At 40.3% G+C, this 15,426-nt stretch overlaps 1 protein-coding gene across 5 annotated transcripts; it reads left to right on the top strand.

Annotated features, from left to right (window-relative positions):
* The first annotated feature begins 2,332 nt into the window (after positions 1–2,332).
* Positions 2,333–13,720, top strand: slc35f2 (solute carrier family 35 member F2). Of its 5 annotated transcripts, XM_047378221.1 has the most exons (10): positions 2,333–2,449; positions 2,961–3,066; positions 5,005–5,177; positions 5,586–5,713; positions 6,021–6,201; positions 7,276–7,432; positions 7,514–7,566; positions 7,652–7,806; positions 11,196–11,421; positions 12,853–13,720. In XM_047378221.1, the coding sequence occupies exons 2-9, from the start codon at positions 2,978–2,980 to the stop codon at positions 11,394–11,396; spliced, it is 1,137 nt and encodes a 378-aa protein (XP_047234177.1). In that variant the 5' UTR covers positions 2,333–2,449; positions 2,961–2,977; the 3' UTR covers positions 11,397–11,421; positions 12,853–13,720. The 5 variants fall into 5 exon arrangements, with proteins under 5 accessions (XP_047234177.1, XP_047234180.1, XP_047234179.1 ...); XM_047378224.1 differs by lacking the exon at positions 12,853–13,720 and having other exon boundaries at positions 5,009–5,177; positions 11,196–12,812; XM_047378223.1 differs by lacking the exon at positions 12,853–13,720 and having other exon boundaries at positions 6,021–6,180; positions 11,196–12,812.
* The last annotated feature ends 1,706 nt before the right edge of the window (positions 13,721–15,426 follow it).

Genomic DNA, 15,426 nt, shown 5'->3' with positions numbered 1-15,426 from the left:
TTAAATGCCTTGCCCAAGAGCACATTGTTATGTGGCGGAGCCAGAAACTGGAACTGAACCCCCCACCTTCCAGTTGCAGAACAATAATTCTTCCCTTTGAGGCAACAACTTCACAAAAGAGTAAAGGACAATAAATAAGGTGGGAATTTACGAAAACCAACGTCAGCACAAAGACTGCAGATTGTAGACGTTACGGTCACAATTCAGGAAAGTATTCTCAGGACTGAAGAGACCAAAGTGGAACTTTTCGGAAGGTGTGCAGCCTGTTACATCTGGTGTAAAACTGACATGCTGGTGGTAGTATGATGGTCCACGGCTCCTGTGCTGCTTCAGTACCTGGATGACTTTCTGACATTGATCAAAATAAATTTCTGCTCTTCCCCAGAAAATCCTGAAGGAGAATGTCTGGACATCAGTTCATGACTGACATAAAAGCTCAAGCGCATTTTGGTTATGCAACAGGAACCTGATCTGAAGTACATCAGCAAGTTTTAATGGTTTAGTGAATCCAAAATGAAGGTTTTAGAGTGGCCAAGTCAAAGTTTGGACTTAAATCAGAGAAATATACTGTGGCGTGACCTGTTCATGCTGGAAAACCCTCCACTGAATAACAACTATTCTGCAAGGTCTTTTGTTAGTGATGTTAAAGACTTATTACCAGTTATCACAAACACTTAATGGCAGCAGTTAATGCCAAGGTAGAACAACCAGTGATCAGGTTTAAGGTGTGATTACTTTTCCTGGTGGGTTTTGACAGATTCATTCTCTTGAATTCAATCATCAATTGTTTTTACCCAGGATGTCTTTGTCTTATATCAACATTTGTTTAATGACCTGAAACATTTAAGTTGGACAAAAAGACCAGCAGCAATGTGCAGAGAGTATAAGAACATTTCCACAGTGCTGTAAATAACTGGGGCATTTATTTAATAAATGGACAGAAACTGAACTTCTGTTCTCTGTGTCCGGCCTTGATTGACTGGGTGTTTATCCTCATCTCTGTCTGATAAGAGTTACAGCAACACGCAGACTCTCACACAGATCACACTGAGTCAGATAAGAAGCAAAAACATATTAGAACAGTCTCAGGGGCCATCTTCACCACAGTGTTTGTTATCAGTCCTTTTTCTGCCTGAAGACCTTGGTTAAAGGTTTCCCACGTAAGCAGGAGGGATTTCAACCCTCACACAAGAATAACAAGACAGATAATCAGTGCGGATATTAAAGCAAACTACACAGTCTTTGAGACAGAAATGTGGATTTTCAGAAAACCGGAGGAGTATTTAAAAATGGTTTCTCTTTATGATGATATGGAGAAAGGTTTTCTTATTCGATTTGATGTAGTAAGAGCATGGGAATTCTGCCATGCTAATAAACAAACATGTTAAGCCATCAGCAGACTGGTTGAGTGCCATGAACATAGTTTCATGAAAGAAATATGACCACAGCCTTCTGTTGTTTCAGCACCAGCACTGAAGAAAAATGATTCCCATGTTTGTGATTAAGCTTAAAAAGCTAGCCCGTAGGCAAAAGCATTTGGTAGGAATAACTTAAAACCTGGTACTACAGAAAAATATACACAGTCTTCCTGAAAGAAGCAGAGGCCTTATTTAAAAAAATTTTATGAGGTGCAGTTATCTCCTATTTTTTTCACTGGGATGGTTTTTTATTTCTGAATACATTTAGGAAGGACTGAAACAGGCCTGTACAGTTTTATGTTTTTCATAGAGTAGAATAGAATATTGTATGTATAATGTATGTATATTAGCAGCAAAGTAAAAGGCAAATGAAAGCAGGTCCAGACACATAGCATCGTGCCGCTGGGTACGTTCAAGTTTTCTACGGATGAATCAAAAGACTCAAATAACAAAAACAGTGTCTCATTCATAGATCCAGATTTTAATTTTAAGTCAAGAAAGTCTCAGTATACAGGGGAGATGTTGGGAGTCATTAGATTTGGGATGGATTGAGCAAGTCTGTCCGTAACGTTTAGATTGTTCTGATTCTAGTTATATTCATTGAAACACAATCATTCAGACAGCAGACCAAACCTTTTATTAGAAATTCAACAATAACTGCACAGAATTCAAGCCATAAGACTAACAGTTAGCTTCATATGTAGGGACAAAAGAAAATGAGCTGGCAGACAAATATGCAAAACAAGCTACAAAAAGAAACATGGTATCACAATTAAAGCAGAAATGAAATCAGTTAAACAAATTTATGTATATATTCATATATACTTCATTATTAGATTTTTTACATATAATATGTAGAAATGTAGCGATAGTATCCCGATCCACACTCCATTCGAGTTGGTGGCGACATTGTACCAAAACGTTGCTAGCCTCCCCAATTAAACAAGAAGAAGAAGAAGAGGATGAAAAGGAGGAATATTTTCATCTGGAATATACCCCGATGATGAAATGAGATGACAGAGGAGGAAAGGGTTTGTACACATTAGTGTTTTTAAAAGCGTTATCTTAGTTTTTTCCGTGAGTGGCTTAAAAGCACAGAGACGCCCTGATCCACGCCGCGTGTCTCTCGTGTGGAGCAGGTAGACCAAACCTCACAGAAAAAGCGACAGTTTTAAACTTCTGTGGTTATTGTCATTGGTTTAAAGCTGCGCTGATGCAATGAGACACACAGTAAGACTAATTAAGGGTTCCATTAACGATCGGCATGTTTCTTTTACAGGAAAGGTTTAAGGTTGCCATCAAAATAACGTGTTTGTCAGGTTTTCTTATTGAGCAGAGAGCTCCGATAGATGCTTTCCCGAGGAACACATTTACTGCAGAATTACCATATTTGTGCTTTGCCATTAAAGAAAAAATACTTTTCAATTTCTTTTTCATAGAGAGAATCTTTAGAAACCAGAGATTTGTCTCATGTTCTGTTCGGCTTGTCTGATGAAGATGACTTGAAATGACACTAATTCTGTTTAATCTCTGTGGGGCCAGGCTGGGCTCTCATAGAGATGGAGGGGCCCGCAGGGGACAGTCTGTGTGGGAAATGGAGGAATGGCTGTGGATTGTACAGAGACAAGCTGAAGGACATCTTCTCATGGTGAGCGTTGCTGCTTCTTATCTACAGCTTTTAGTTACTCTGTAAAACATTGGTTCAGACTGTTTTGTCAGATTCATTCACATTTTGAAGAATAATGTTTAAAAACCTGAGTTATCATGGTTTATACTAAACCTGGTTATTGTTGGTTAAAACGTGTTCCTGCTAGGGAGACACACCCCTAAACATACAGCCAGAGCTGCTGAAGATGAGAGCTGAACAACATGTCGAAGTGTTACAGTCGTCATAGTTTCAGGGGCAGTTTTGCATCGCAAAAGGACTGTTTGCAGATGTGGCTCAATTATCTGTATCCACATTACAATACTCAACAATAGTGTATAAATTATATGATTTGATCATATTGTGCAGCCTTAGTTTAGAATCAACTCATATTCATGTGATAGAATGGCCTAGACAAAGTTCAGATCTAAATCCAACCAAGAATCTATGTCTGTAATTATTTTGAAGCTGGTAGAGACAAACATCCAGAGACCTGCAGCCAAAGGAGGTTCTACAAAGTACTGACTCAGGGAGAAACATGCTTTCATTTTCTTCTACTTCACAATTACGCATCACTTTGTGTTGGTCTGTCACATAAGATCCTAATGAAATATGCTGACGTTTGGTTTTGTAATGCCACAATAAATGAAAGGTTCAAGGGTGTTAATAATAAACTGAACAACAGCAGACGTTTCCTGCAGCATATCAGAATAAAGATGATGAAGCGTTTGGTTCTGGAAGTTAAACAATTTGCCATTTTCTACCTTAGAGTGAACCTTAGAATGGATTGGTGTCAGAAAGGCTGGTTTGGACTGTCTGTAAATGGTTCGGACCTGCTCATGTGTTCTGTGCCATGTCCTCAGATTACTTCCTCTGTAATTTGGTGTTATTAGGATTAAATGAACTGGATTTTTTCCTTCAGCCTGTTTCTGATTCTTAACTTCGTTGCTCGAATAATTCCTATAATAATTTGGCAACTTTTCCAAAGAAATTTTTATGTTTATTTGAACTTTTAATAACCGGTGCATTTGTTGAGTTCTTCTAGGGGAGAATAATGCATGAAAAGCTTAAGATCAGTTTGTAAGATCAAGGGTTCTTCCTCAGTCTTGAAATTGGATTTAAACTCTTTCGTTTATTAAAAATATCCGTAAATCCAGACTTTCTTCCCCGTGTCATCGTCTACATGATAAATATCTGAAATGCTACCAGTGTTCTGGTTGGACCTCCCTACCTATATGTGGGATAGGAATCAAGACATTTAAAACTGTAACGTGCTGGAACCCTTTCCATGCGATATGTCGCGATATCAAAATGTGTTTTTCCAGAAAACAGGAATATAACAAAAGTCCGTTTTTACCTTTTAAGTGTCATGACACTGAAAACTTTCCTAATTTTTATTCATTTTTTAAAATTTTGTGCAACCAGAACCAATGTAATTGTCCAGTGTTGCAATCTGGACTTGTTTCCACCGTACACATAAAATAAACCTGCGTTTCCATGGTGATGCAGGACCTTCTTGCTGCAAGGCAACTAACCGCTCCACTGTGCAGCCCACATTTGCTTTCATGGAGCCAAATTAACTAAAATATTTTTCAATATGTTCGTTTTATTTTCTTAATTGTAAGGTTTGAACTCTAACGAGGTTCAGTCTGTTGCTAACAAAATAATAAAGCTGGAAAATCTGCACAATCTATGAAAATCTCTTCAGCCTGAATGCTCTGTTAAACATTTTAATGTAGCGATGTTTGATGAAATCATGATGTAAATAATAGTTGGTCAGAATTTAAACCATGAAGCCGTCTTGTAGACCATCTGGAAGCTCTTTCTCTACCCTATCAGTAGCAGTCACAGCTGAGTGGGACAGAAGAAGAAACCGTCTGTCTCCTCACTGCTCCTCGATGAACCATTGTTTGACCCACTCCGGTGTTCCCGCTTCTCCAGGCAGCTGCTGAAGACCATCGCCATGGGCCAGGTTCTGTCCCTGCTGATTTGTGGGACCGCGGGGAGCTGTCAGTACCTGGCTGATGCTGGGGTGGAGACGCCCATGCTGCAGAGCTTCCTCAACTATGCCCTGCTGCTGCTCACCTACACCCTGGCCCTCTGCACCCATAAAGGTCAGGCTGTACACCTGCTCAGGTGTATCCTGCATCCCTGTTGATCCCAGTAAATCTGGATTATTTACATGTTTTCATATCAGTTTTACATGACTATGAATTCATAGAAACTTTCTGCAATTCATTTTTCAAGTGGTAAATTGTAAGGATAATTTTCCGCTCCTAGTTTAGTGGAAGAAAACAGGGCTACCTTTATTTTCCTGACTAATTATCCAAACTGGTCAACACATGGCCCTGACCTGAACCACTGCTGTTGGAAGTCAGCCAATCAAAGCACAGAAACTACCTGGATAACCAGCAAAGCACCTGTAGTTTCTTTTTATAGAAGAAGTTCAAATAATGAAGCTTCTCCGGATGGAGAGACGATGCATTTTTCTTCAGCTGCTGCCTGCTAATGTGTTCCTCCAGGTGACGCCAGCTTCCTGAAGGTCTTAAGAACCAAGTGGTGGAAGTATTTGGTGATGGGTCTGGCGGACGTTGAGGCAAACTACACAGTTGTGAAGGCCTACCAGTTCACCACCCTGACCAGCATACAGGTACAGAGGAAAGCAAGGCTTTCGTCCTTTAGGAGTTAATCTTTTCTAAAAATATTCCACATTTTAATAATTCAAAACAAGAAACTTGTGTAAAATTACGTAATAAAAATATAATAATTATTAATAATAATAATTAATAATAAATGAACTGAAATAATTAGAATTAAAAATAAGCTACAAATGACTAATAAATCTCAGCTTTTTATATGTGAAAGCAACAGAAACTGAATTTATTTAATTTGAAATGAATTCAGATTTATGACAATATTAGGGAAAGATAATATCTTTTCGTTTGTTGCTGTTTCAGCTGCTGGACTGCTTTGTGATCCCAGTGCTGATGGTCCTTTCATGGATCTTCCTGAAGACGCGCTACAGGCCGGTGCACTTTGTCGCGGTGATGGTGTGTTTGGTGGGGGTTGGGGCCATGGTGGGAGCCGACATTATATCCGGGAGAGACCAGGGATCCAGTAAGGATGCTTCTCCTCAGGGTTCGCATCCAGATTTTTAAATGGCACCCTCTTTTTCATAAACCGCACATGCGGAGGTTTCACATAACTCCTCAAAGGGCAGAGATCATTATCTTTACTACTTGTCCTATTCAGGTCTTGTAGCTCATTATTGTTGTATTTATAGCAAACGGCGAGCGTAAGGCATCTGAAAGCTGCTGTGTTTGTTAACACAGTGTCCAGCTCATGAAGGCAATATGGTGAGGTGTTCATTCACCAAGAGTAAGTCAGGACAAATGTTGTCTGAAAGCAGTAATATGGAGACCTAGCTGACCGGCACCCTATCCAGGGATTTTAAAGCACTTTGATATGAGCCAAGTTGGCTGTAACTCAACACACAGGATTTAACACTTGCTTCAAAATCTGTGGCTCAAAAAACAAAGATTCTCTCAGCATTCAGAGACATGTAATTTCTGCTCCAGTTCTGACCTGCATCGTTTCTCTGATGCAAACAGGCGTCACCATCCGAATAGTTTGTATCGGAGACCCATGCATGTCTCACTTTTTTACACATGTTCTGTGTTTTACTGCCGAGAGTTTAACTGAACCTCAGTAACGTAGCTGTTAAAACGTTCCTCCGAGGACGCCGTCTGTCACAACGGTTCCTGTCTGTCCTCAGTTGGTTTTCCAACAACTTCAAGCTAATGCTAAGCATGTGGTGCATGAAAGGGAAGTTAAAATATTGTTACATGTTTAGACTGCAGCTGCAGTCAAACACGCTATACATCATGTGGCTCAGACACAGAGTAAAAACAAGTTATAGCTATAGATTAGAACTTTGGCTAAATATCCCAGAAAACACTTGGAAAGAGCAGATATTGATTTACTGCAATCGGTGGACAGCAACAGACATGTAAGCGGTAAAACCTGCTGCTGATTTTTGTTTATATTTCTGGCTTTTAAGTTCACTAAACTTAAACTAAACCCACTAAACTCCGGGAGTTTGGAGTTCTGGTTCTTTCATCTCTTTACGGTTTTCTGCTGATTTAAAGGTTACGTCCAGAATTATTTCTTGTTTAATTACATTTCTAACTGCCAGTTGTTCCCTCCGTGCAGCCAGTGATGTGGTGCTGGGTGACGGTTTGGTCCTGCTCAGCTCGGTTCTGTATGCTGTATCAAACCTGTGCCAGGAACACACGGTGAAGAACCTGAGCCGCGTTGAGTTCCTGGGAATGATGGGGCTTTTCGGGACTCTGATCAGCGGCGTCCAGCTGTAAGTTGCTCTTTAAGTGCTCTAGTTTTGAGGATCTGCTGCCTCCACGTCGCAGCTGAAATGTCTGCTGTGTGATTTCAGAGCTGCACTGGAAATCAATGCTGTTAAAGCAATAAAATGGGATCTTTACATCTGTAAGTCAGCAGCTACCTAGGCAACATCTAATGGTGCTTTGCCTCATTGGTTGCTAAGTAACGTCCATGCATTGTGCTCCTGCAGGTATGCTGTTTGCGGTCTACGCCCTGTGTATGTACGCGCTCTACAGCTTCATGCCTGTGGTGGTGAAGCTGACCAGCGCCACCACGGTCAACCTCTCTCTGCTTACCGCAGACCTCTTCAGCCTCTTCTGTGGCCTCCTCCTCTTCAACTACAAGGTGAGACAGACTCAAATGCAGATCTTAAACTCACGAGTGAACAAGCAGTCGGTACCCTGTCGAACATGTTCATAGCAACACAGCGGTGCAATAATGAGGGTCTTATGTTCAAACTGCCTTCAATTCAATTCAACTGAAAAATACTCTATTAGTGCCGAAAGGAAATCTAATGTTGTTGTTGTAGCTCATATTTAGTGAAAAGTAACAGTGCTCCTGAAGTCACCTTGAGCGCCGCAATTCTAGAAACGTTTATACAGCTGAAGTCTACTGGAGAGAGTTTAAAGCAGGACCCTACAGATACATGAAGAATTCAGAAGTTAATCCTCAGGTTTCCTCTAAACTCTTCATGTTGGATTTTAAACTGATTGGGACTTAAAGCTAACACCACCTAACATGTTGCCTTTCTCCTATTTTACAACCATTAACTTCAGGGTTAGTTTTACTGGGGATTTATGTGACAGACCAACACAAAGTGAAGCATAAATGCAGTGGAAAGGAAATGATTCACAGTTTCAACATTTACAGATAAACTGTGGCCTGCCTATTCTCTGCCCCTTGTAGTCAGTTACCCCCAAATAAAATCCAGGCCAATTAATATGCTTCAGACGTCTTCTAATCAGTTCAGCTGTAGGTGATTTAACTGCAGATTTTAAGATCTGTTTTGTTGTCTCTGGGCTCATTGGAAAGGCAGGAAAAACTCAGAAGCGCTGGTGAGTGTGTGTCTCTGACATAAACACCTGACGACATCTGCCATGCCGATCAAATGTATCCTTTAGCAACAACACGTAGGAAGCCATTTATGAAACGGCATAAAACCACCAAAATATTCTGCACACTTAATCAGGCTAAAGTAGTGCGGGACCCGCTTTCTAAACCGAGGGGAACATTTGGTGGTCACCTAAACATACGAATTCTGACTTCTAAACGTGAACAACTGGAACATCTGCTGTCTGATTCAAATATAGATTTTTTTTGGACGCTGACACGTTCCTCATCAGGGGCTGCTATCACTATGCCTGGGTGTAACGTATTCAGAAGAGACGGAGACGATGGGAGAGGTGGAGGAGTCTTATTGTTTGTGAAGGTCACCTTTAAATGTGCAATGTTTGAATTGACCAGTCAAAGTACTTTGGAGTATGTTGCTGTACACATATCACCCTCTAATACAATGTGTTTTAATATAGTGTGTATATGTTGAAAGCCAAGTGCAAAAGTTGATTTTTATGAACAGTTCAAACTTCTTAGTCACTGTGATACAACCAAAGAAATGATTTTAATAGGGGATTTTAATATTAATCAGAGTGACAAAAAAGAATGGAAAAATCCCAAATAAATTGGAAATTAAAATAATTTAACACAAATGATAAAGAATTCTACAAGAATAACGAATAATTCAGAAACTTTAATTGATCTGCTATTTACAAACTACCCCGAAAGAATCATTAAAAGTTTTATCACAGGACTTTCAGATCTTAATATAATACTTTTCTCCAGGAATCTGAACAAAAAACGATTTTAGGATTATGTTTAACTCAAAAACTCATTTTAGTTTTATTCCTAAATTTCAATATCAAAACGTGCAGCACTGAGTGAAATAAATTGCGATGAATCATTTGCAACAAATGATGTCGAAATTGGCTCTCAACTATATAGTTTTAAAATGACAAAAGAGATGGAGCCATTTCAAAAAAGTGAGAAAGATAAACTGAAACGTAAAAATCTGCCCTGGTTCAATAACGGATGTAAAGTGCTGATAAGAAAAATAAATGATTCACTCAAAATATTTCTAAAATCTGGCCATGCCACAAACACATTAAGGTTTACATCTCTGAGAAATAAAGCTGCTCATGCCTTACCAAAGGTAAAGGCAAACATTTTTATTAATATAATCCAAATGCCAATGGAGATGGCAAAATAATTTAGCAAAACATTAATAAACTAATTGGAACAAAAAAAATCAGATCATACTATATTAGAAACAAGTGTCGACAACGTTTTAATAAATGATCCGCATAAAGTGTTTACTGCATTTAATCATTTTTTTATTGACCGTCAATGAAATAAAAGAAACGTTCAGCCCATCACAAATTTCTCGCTGTCCGGTTGATCCTGAGATGCCATTGGTTAGAAAACCACAGATACAGACGGTGTTGTCAAGTCCATGAAATCTTCAAAAGCAAAAGATGTTTATGGATTTGATACATATTATGTAAAAACACACCTGGACACTCTGGTGCCTCCGCTCACTCACTTGATTCATTTATCAATCAGTCAGGCAGTGGTCCCATCAGGCTGGAAGGTGGCCACAGTCTCACCTACTTTTAAATCGGGAGACGAGTCTCTTTCATCAAATTATTACCAGTAGTGTCAAAAGTGGCTGAAAGGGTGGTGGCCAGGCTGCTCAACCAACACCTCAGCCTTGGCCACTCACCCTGCAGCCCATGCAATTTGGCTTTTGCCAGTACCACTCCACAGAAACAGCAAATTGTGTCTTTTATGGAAAACGTTAAATCCATGCTCGACAAAAACACCAATGTTGGTGCAGTCTTTCTGGATTTAAAGAAGGCATTTGACACCGTTGACCATCAAGTCCTTCTTTCCAAACTGACTCACGTTAACTTAGCCGGGGACACTCTTGCTGGGTTCACATCTTCTCTGTCTAGTCGACAGTGTGTGAGTGGGAGGCTCCATGTCAGCCTCCTGTTTGCAGTTTGCTACAAACCATGTAGGAGACACGGCAAACATGAGGAGGAAGGTTCTCTGGTCAGAGGAGACCACCGCTGAACCGTTTGGTCTTCATGAAAGACGCTATGGGTAGAATAAAACTAGAACTAGAGGAACATGGTGGTGGCAGCATCATGCTGTGGGAATATAAAGGCTCACCCCACCTTTCTGATTTTTATTGGAAAGAAAAAAGTTTGAAGAATGTGAGAAGGTGCTGCTTGGTGGCCCATGACATGGTTGACCCTTAGAGAGGCGCCACAGTGCCCTATCACCTTTTTAAAACGATCCAATCAGGATACAGCATTTTGATTTATCTCAAGTCGGCACTTTTATAGTCTGAATTATTTTCACCATCAAAGTGGGACCATGAGCATGTGCTCTGGTAAGCAAAACATCTGGATAAGGCGGCACCTAGGGGTCATCAGAGGTATTGCATGTTCTTTGCATTTCTGCTTTAGTTTTTCATTCCAGCCTGTGGCTGATTTAGCGTTATGCTGTGAATTAAGATTAGATTAAGGAATATGCTGGTAAGTGTTATGGTTAGGCATAATGCATTTTCTGAAATGAATAGTAGTCAAAGCAAAGTCCCAATATGCGTAGAAAATATCAAATTGTGTGTTTTTATCCTCCAAAGTGACACTTTAACTGCTCCTTGTTTTGTCCAGTTTTCTGTCCTGTACATCATCTCGTTTGTCGTCATCATGATGGGTTTTATCATGTTCAACGCCCTCCCGACCTACTCCGCTTTACACGGCGCTGCCGCCCAGGAGGCGGCCGACCCCAGGCCTGACCACGCCTCAGACTGCCTGCTGGCTGTAGACGGAGACGCTCGGAGAACTGAAACAGGTTCACCTTTCTGTGACTGAACAAAGACTCATGCTGTGATCCAAGGTCAGTTATCACGGTCTCATCGTTACAGTAAGAAAAGTGTTCTGGTTTCTGTTCCTGGTACTGGTACATAAGATATAAGCAGATATTTTCTGTTCATATTTTAATGCAACGACGGCAGCTGTTTATTTAGGCCCCCCCGCCACCAATCCTTTGTTTACCAAGTCAAGCCCTCATTATAGTCCAGTTTGTCTCTTCCTGCCTCCAGTTTGTAAACCAGCTGTTTCAGATCCAATGAACTGAAACTATTGCGGATCGTTTTTTGTTGTTTTTTTTGCTTTGTAGTTGAACAATGAATCGTGGAGATAAACTGTTATAAAATACTCAAATCTTGTGTGTTTATGTTGGTTCTAAGCTACATACAGACCAGTTAATTTGGATGGAAAACGACAGATTCTGAGCAATGACCAAAGCAAAATAATGGCACCTTCCTGCTGGTCGATTTTATTTATTGGAATCACTTTTATAATTTTTCTTCTTGTTTTTTTGTAGAGTGACCTGAACAGTGCTGTTAGGTAAAATATTATTTAGTTAGAATCATTGTTATTACATAACCACATTTCTGTGCAGTAGACTGTGTAGATAAAGGAAAGTCACTTTAAATCGTGTCTTCAGGTAAAAACAGATGCCTGGTCGGTGTGAAAAGTCCTGCGGCAGATGCTACTTTCCTCACCCAGGAATACATAAAGACCAAAACCACAAGGTGGTGAGGAGGGGAATGTGAGCCCTTCATGTGATAGGATCAGTTGCCAAATATTGACGCATTATTTTAGGGATGAACCAAAATGAACATTTGGACCTATATTGATATCCGCTATTAATATTTCTGTTATGGTAACCGATATTTATTTCCCTAACCTTTTAATACGTTGAAAAAGTGCTTCTCTGCTTTAGTTAAATGCCCACAATCCTGTCCATAGAGAAGAATCGTTACACTGAGCAACACTTTACATGATTAGAAACAGATTAATATGTTGCTTTTTACAGCTTTTTGTTTTACTCCAGAATGAAGTAACATTAAAACCTTGTGAATAAGAACTAAAATCAACGTTTTCTACGTAAGTGTCCTTTGGTTCCATCTTTGCATTCATTTGTTGCCTAGGTTGAAGCTTTACCACCTGTGGCGATTATTAAATAAAGTAAATATCTGGGACTGGATGTAAAAATGTCCATTGAAGATGATTTCTGGTGGCATGGAAAGTTCTGCAGCTATCATCTAAATACAAAGTTCAGTTTGAACACAAACTACTCTAAATGATTTGTCGTTTTTGTTCTATTGTCATGAGTTTTTTTAATGAACCAAAGATGCTGTAAATGACTTTGTACCGTCAGAGAATCATGTTACCATGCAGCCAGAGTTTACGATTTCTTTATTAATAAATTGTTTTTTATGATCTTTGTTGTCTGCTTCATTTCTTTCTACCTTTTAAACAGATATGCTTCTGGATGTAGTGACATCTAGTGGTGAAGATGGTCTTTTCTGCTGTCCTGATCAAACCTCTAAGCTCAGTAAAGCTTAGAAGAAAAAAACATCTGACTCCATGATGCAGAGCACTGTCATCCCTCAGGGTTGTGTGCTCGATTAACTGCTTTTCCTACTGTTGACACCCAAATGTGCATTTATTTAGAAAACCTGATCATTTAATTTGTGGATGGCACCACAGTAGAGGGTCTCCATCCATGGTCCTCTACATATCTCAAGGGATCTCAAGGTTTTCCCAGTCCACAAGGTAAATAAAGTACCTATGGCAGGTTCTTGGTGTGGCTGGGATCCCTTTCCATTGGGATGTGCCTGAAAAAACTCAACTATCTTTTTGATGTTGAAGATCAGCTGCTTTTCTTGGAGCTCCCCCCAGATGATGGAGCTACTCACCTTAAGCCAGAGGCCAGCCTCCCTATTGAGAAAGCTGCTTGGTTCCAGGACCTTTCCGTTATGATCCAAGTCTCAGGACCATAAGTGAGAGTTGGAATGTCGACAAACTGGAAAATTGAGAGGTTTGCATTCAGCTCCAGCTCTTTCTTCACCACACCGACCAGATCAATGCCTGTGTTACTGCAGACGAGGCCCAGTCCATCTATCCATCTCCTGCTCCCTTCCACCATCACTCATGAACAATACTTTAACAAGGGAGAATTTCAGGAATCCTTGGTTGATGCATAAAATGCCCAGAATTCCTTTCACCATCTTGTCTTTTCCACTTTGATGGGTGAGATAACTGCTAAAACCAATCACCTCTGTGTTGCCCTGTGATGGACTGATGACCAGTCCAGGATCTGCACAGTCTGGCCCATTAGCCAGAACAAGCACAGAATAAACGGGTAGAGATGTGGAAGGCTGGATGTTCTGTTTTTCTTGTTTTGTTGTAAAATGAGATGACTGATTTGATAAGATTAATGATGCGCTTTACACCTCAGCTGTTTCAGAGTGCAAGGTGCATCCTGAAGCACTCTAACCGTCCTGCATCGACACTTAACTGTCCTCACTCTGGGAAGTTGTTCGGGATAATTTGTGGTCTTTATTTTTCATATTATATGATTCCCTCTAACATTCACCTTTATTACTAAGGACAGTCCTGTGGGTCACCAGAGCTGCATGTGGACAACCACTGATTATTTCTTTGGAGATATCTGACTCATTTTATTCATCTTGTCTCCATGGGCAGTTTTCAGGTTGACTGTATTTTAGGTACTTGTGGCGGTAAAACCATAAATCCTAAATCAGCACAAATTTTGAGAATTTGATGTGATTTTCCATCAGTTGTTTTATAAAACACTTCTTGATTGTGAAGAGTCATCAGCAGCAACTCAGGAAAAGTTTACAGTCTGGTGAAAATGTTTAATACAGGTGTAACTGCAGAGAGGATGGTACAGTACCATTATTTTATTATTTTAAAGAGTTCTGTCCACAGGAAGTGTGTGGATTTGTTCTGATGACTGTGTTCATCACACACACAGCAGGTCCGACGAATACTGAACACAGCTCCAGAAATGGTCAAATAACCGAGTTTAAGAACATCCAGCGCTGGGCGGAGTGGTTTGCTCTGCAGTGTCTTGATTTGCTGCAGCTTTTAGGATTACGGCAAGTCCTTTTAGCATTTGTCTGAGATCATTTCCTCAGGACGAGAATGTCTGAAATCCTTAATATCAGTTAGATTCTGAAGGAATTTTTACATTAACCTTAATCTGGAATCTTGCAGCAGCCATTAGTTGGCATATCAAAAATGATTTACACCCATCTCAGTAATCAGTGAAAACATACGTCTACTCACCACTTACCTATCAAGACATGGACGTCCACCTAAACTGACAGGCTTCGGAAGGAGAGCTTTAATAGGAGAAGCATCCAAGAGGCGTAGGGTAACTTTGGAGGAGATGCAGAGATCCACAGCTCCGGTGGGGGAATCTGTCCACAGGAACTTCTTATGGCAAATGGAAGAATGCCATAAGATGTTCTGCTTGCAGATGCCACAAGCCATGTAGGAGACAGTAGACATGGAAGAAGGTGCTCTGATCAGGTCAAACCAAAACTGAACCTTTTTTTATCCTTCATGCCAGACGTCATGTGTTGGTCAGAGTTAATGAGAAGATGGATGGGGTTAATTGGTTAATTCCAGGACAATCCTGGAAGAAAACCAGTTTGAGGCTGCCGAAGACCTGAGACTGGGGTGGAGGTTCACCTTCCAGCAGGACAACCACCCTGAACATTCAGCCAGAGATACAATGGAAAGGTTTTAGATTCAGGTGTTAGAATGGCCTAGTTAAAGTCCAACTGTGTGAAGAACTGAAAACTGACGTTCCCAGATGTTCTCCATCCAGTCTGACTGAGCTGGAGCTGATTTGCAAAGAAGGGTAAAAATGTCTGTCTGTAGATGTTGAAAGCTTGTGGAGACAAATCCCTCAAGACTGGACCTGCAGCCAGAGGTGGTTCTACAGGGTTCTGATGCAGGGGGCTTGGTACAAATGAAAGCTACATCTTTCAGATTTGTATTGGTAAAATGTTGAAACCCA

This window comes from Girardinichthys multiradiatus, chromosome 11 (genome assembly GCF_021462225.1).
Source record: "Girardinichthys multiradiatus isolate DD_20200921_A chromosome 11, DD_fGirMul_XY1, whole genome shotgun sequence".
Lineage (NCBI taxonomy): Eukaryota > Metazoa > Chordata > Actinopteri > Cyprinodontiformes > Goodeidae > Girardinichthys > Girardinichthys multiradiatus.
This window is presented reverse-complemented; position numbering and strand designations above follow the sequence as displayed.

Bases quoted from the DNA above. Each gene is read 5' to 3' on its own strand.
- slc35f2 (XM_047378221.1), top strand. From the start codon at position 2,978: ATGGAGGGGCCCGCAGGGGACAGTCTGTGTGGGAAATGGAGGAATGGC. The intron at 5,714-6,020 runs GTACAGAGGAAA...TTGCTGTTTCAG, and splicing joins CCACCCTGACCAGCATACAG to CTGCTGGACTGCTTTGTGAT. The intron at 6,202-7,275 runs GTTCGCATCCAG...CCCTCCGTGCAG, and splicing joins TAAGGATGCTTCTCCTCAGG to CCAGTGATGTGGTGCTGGGT.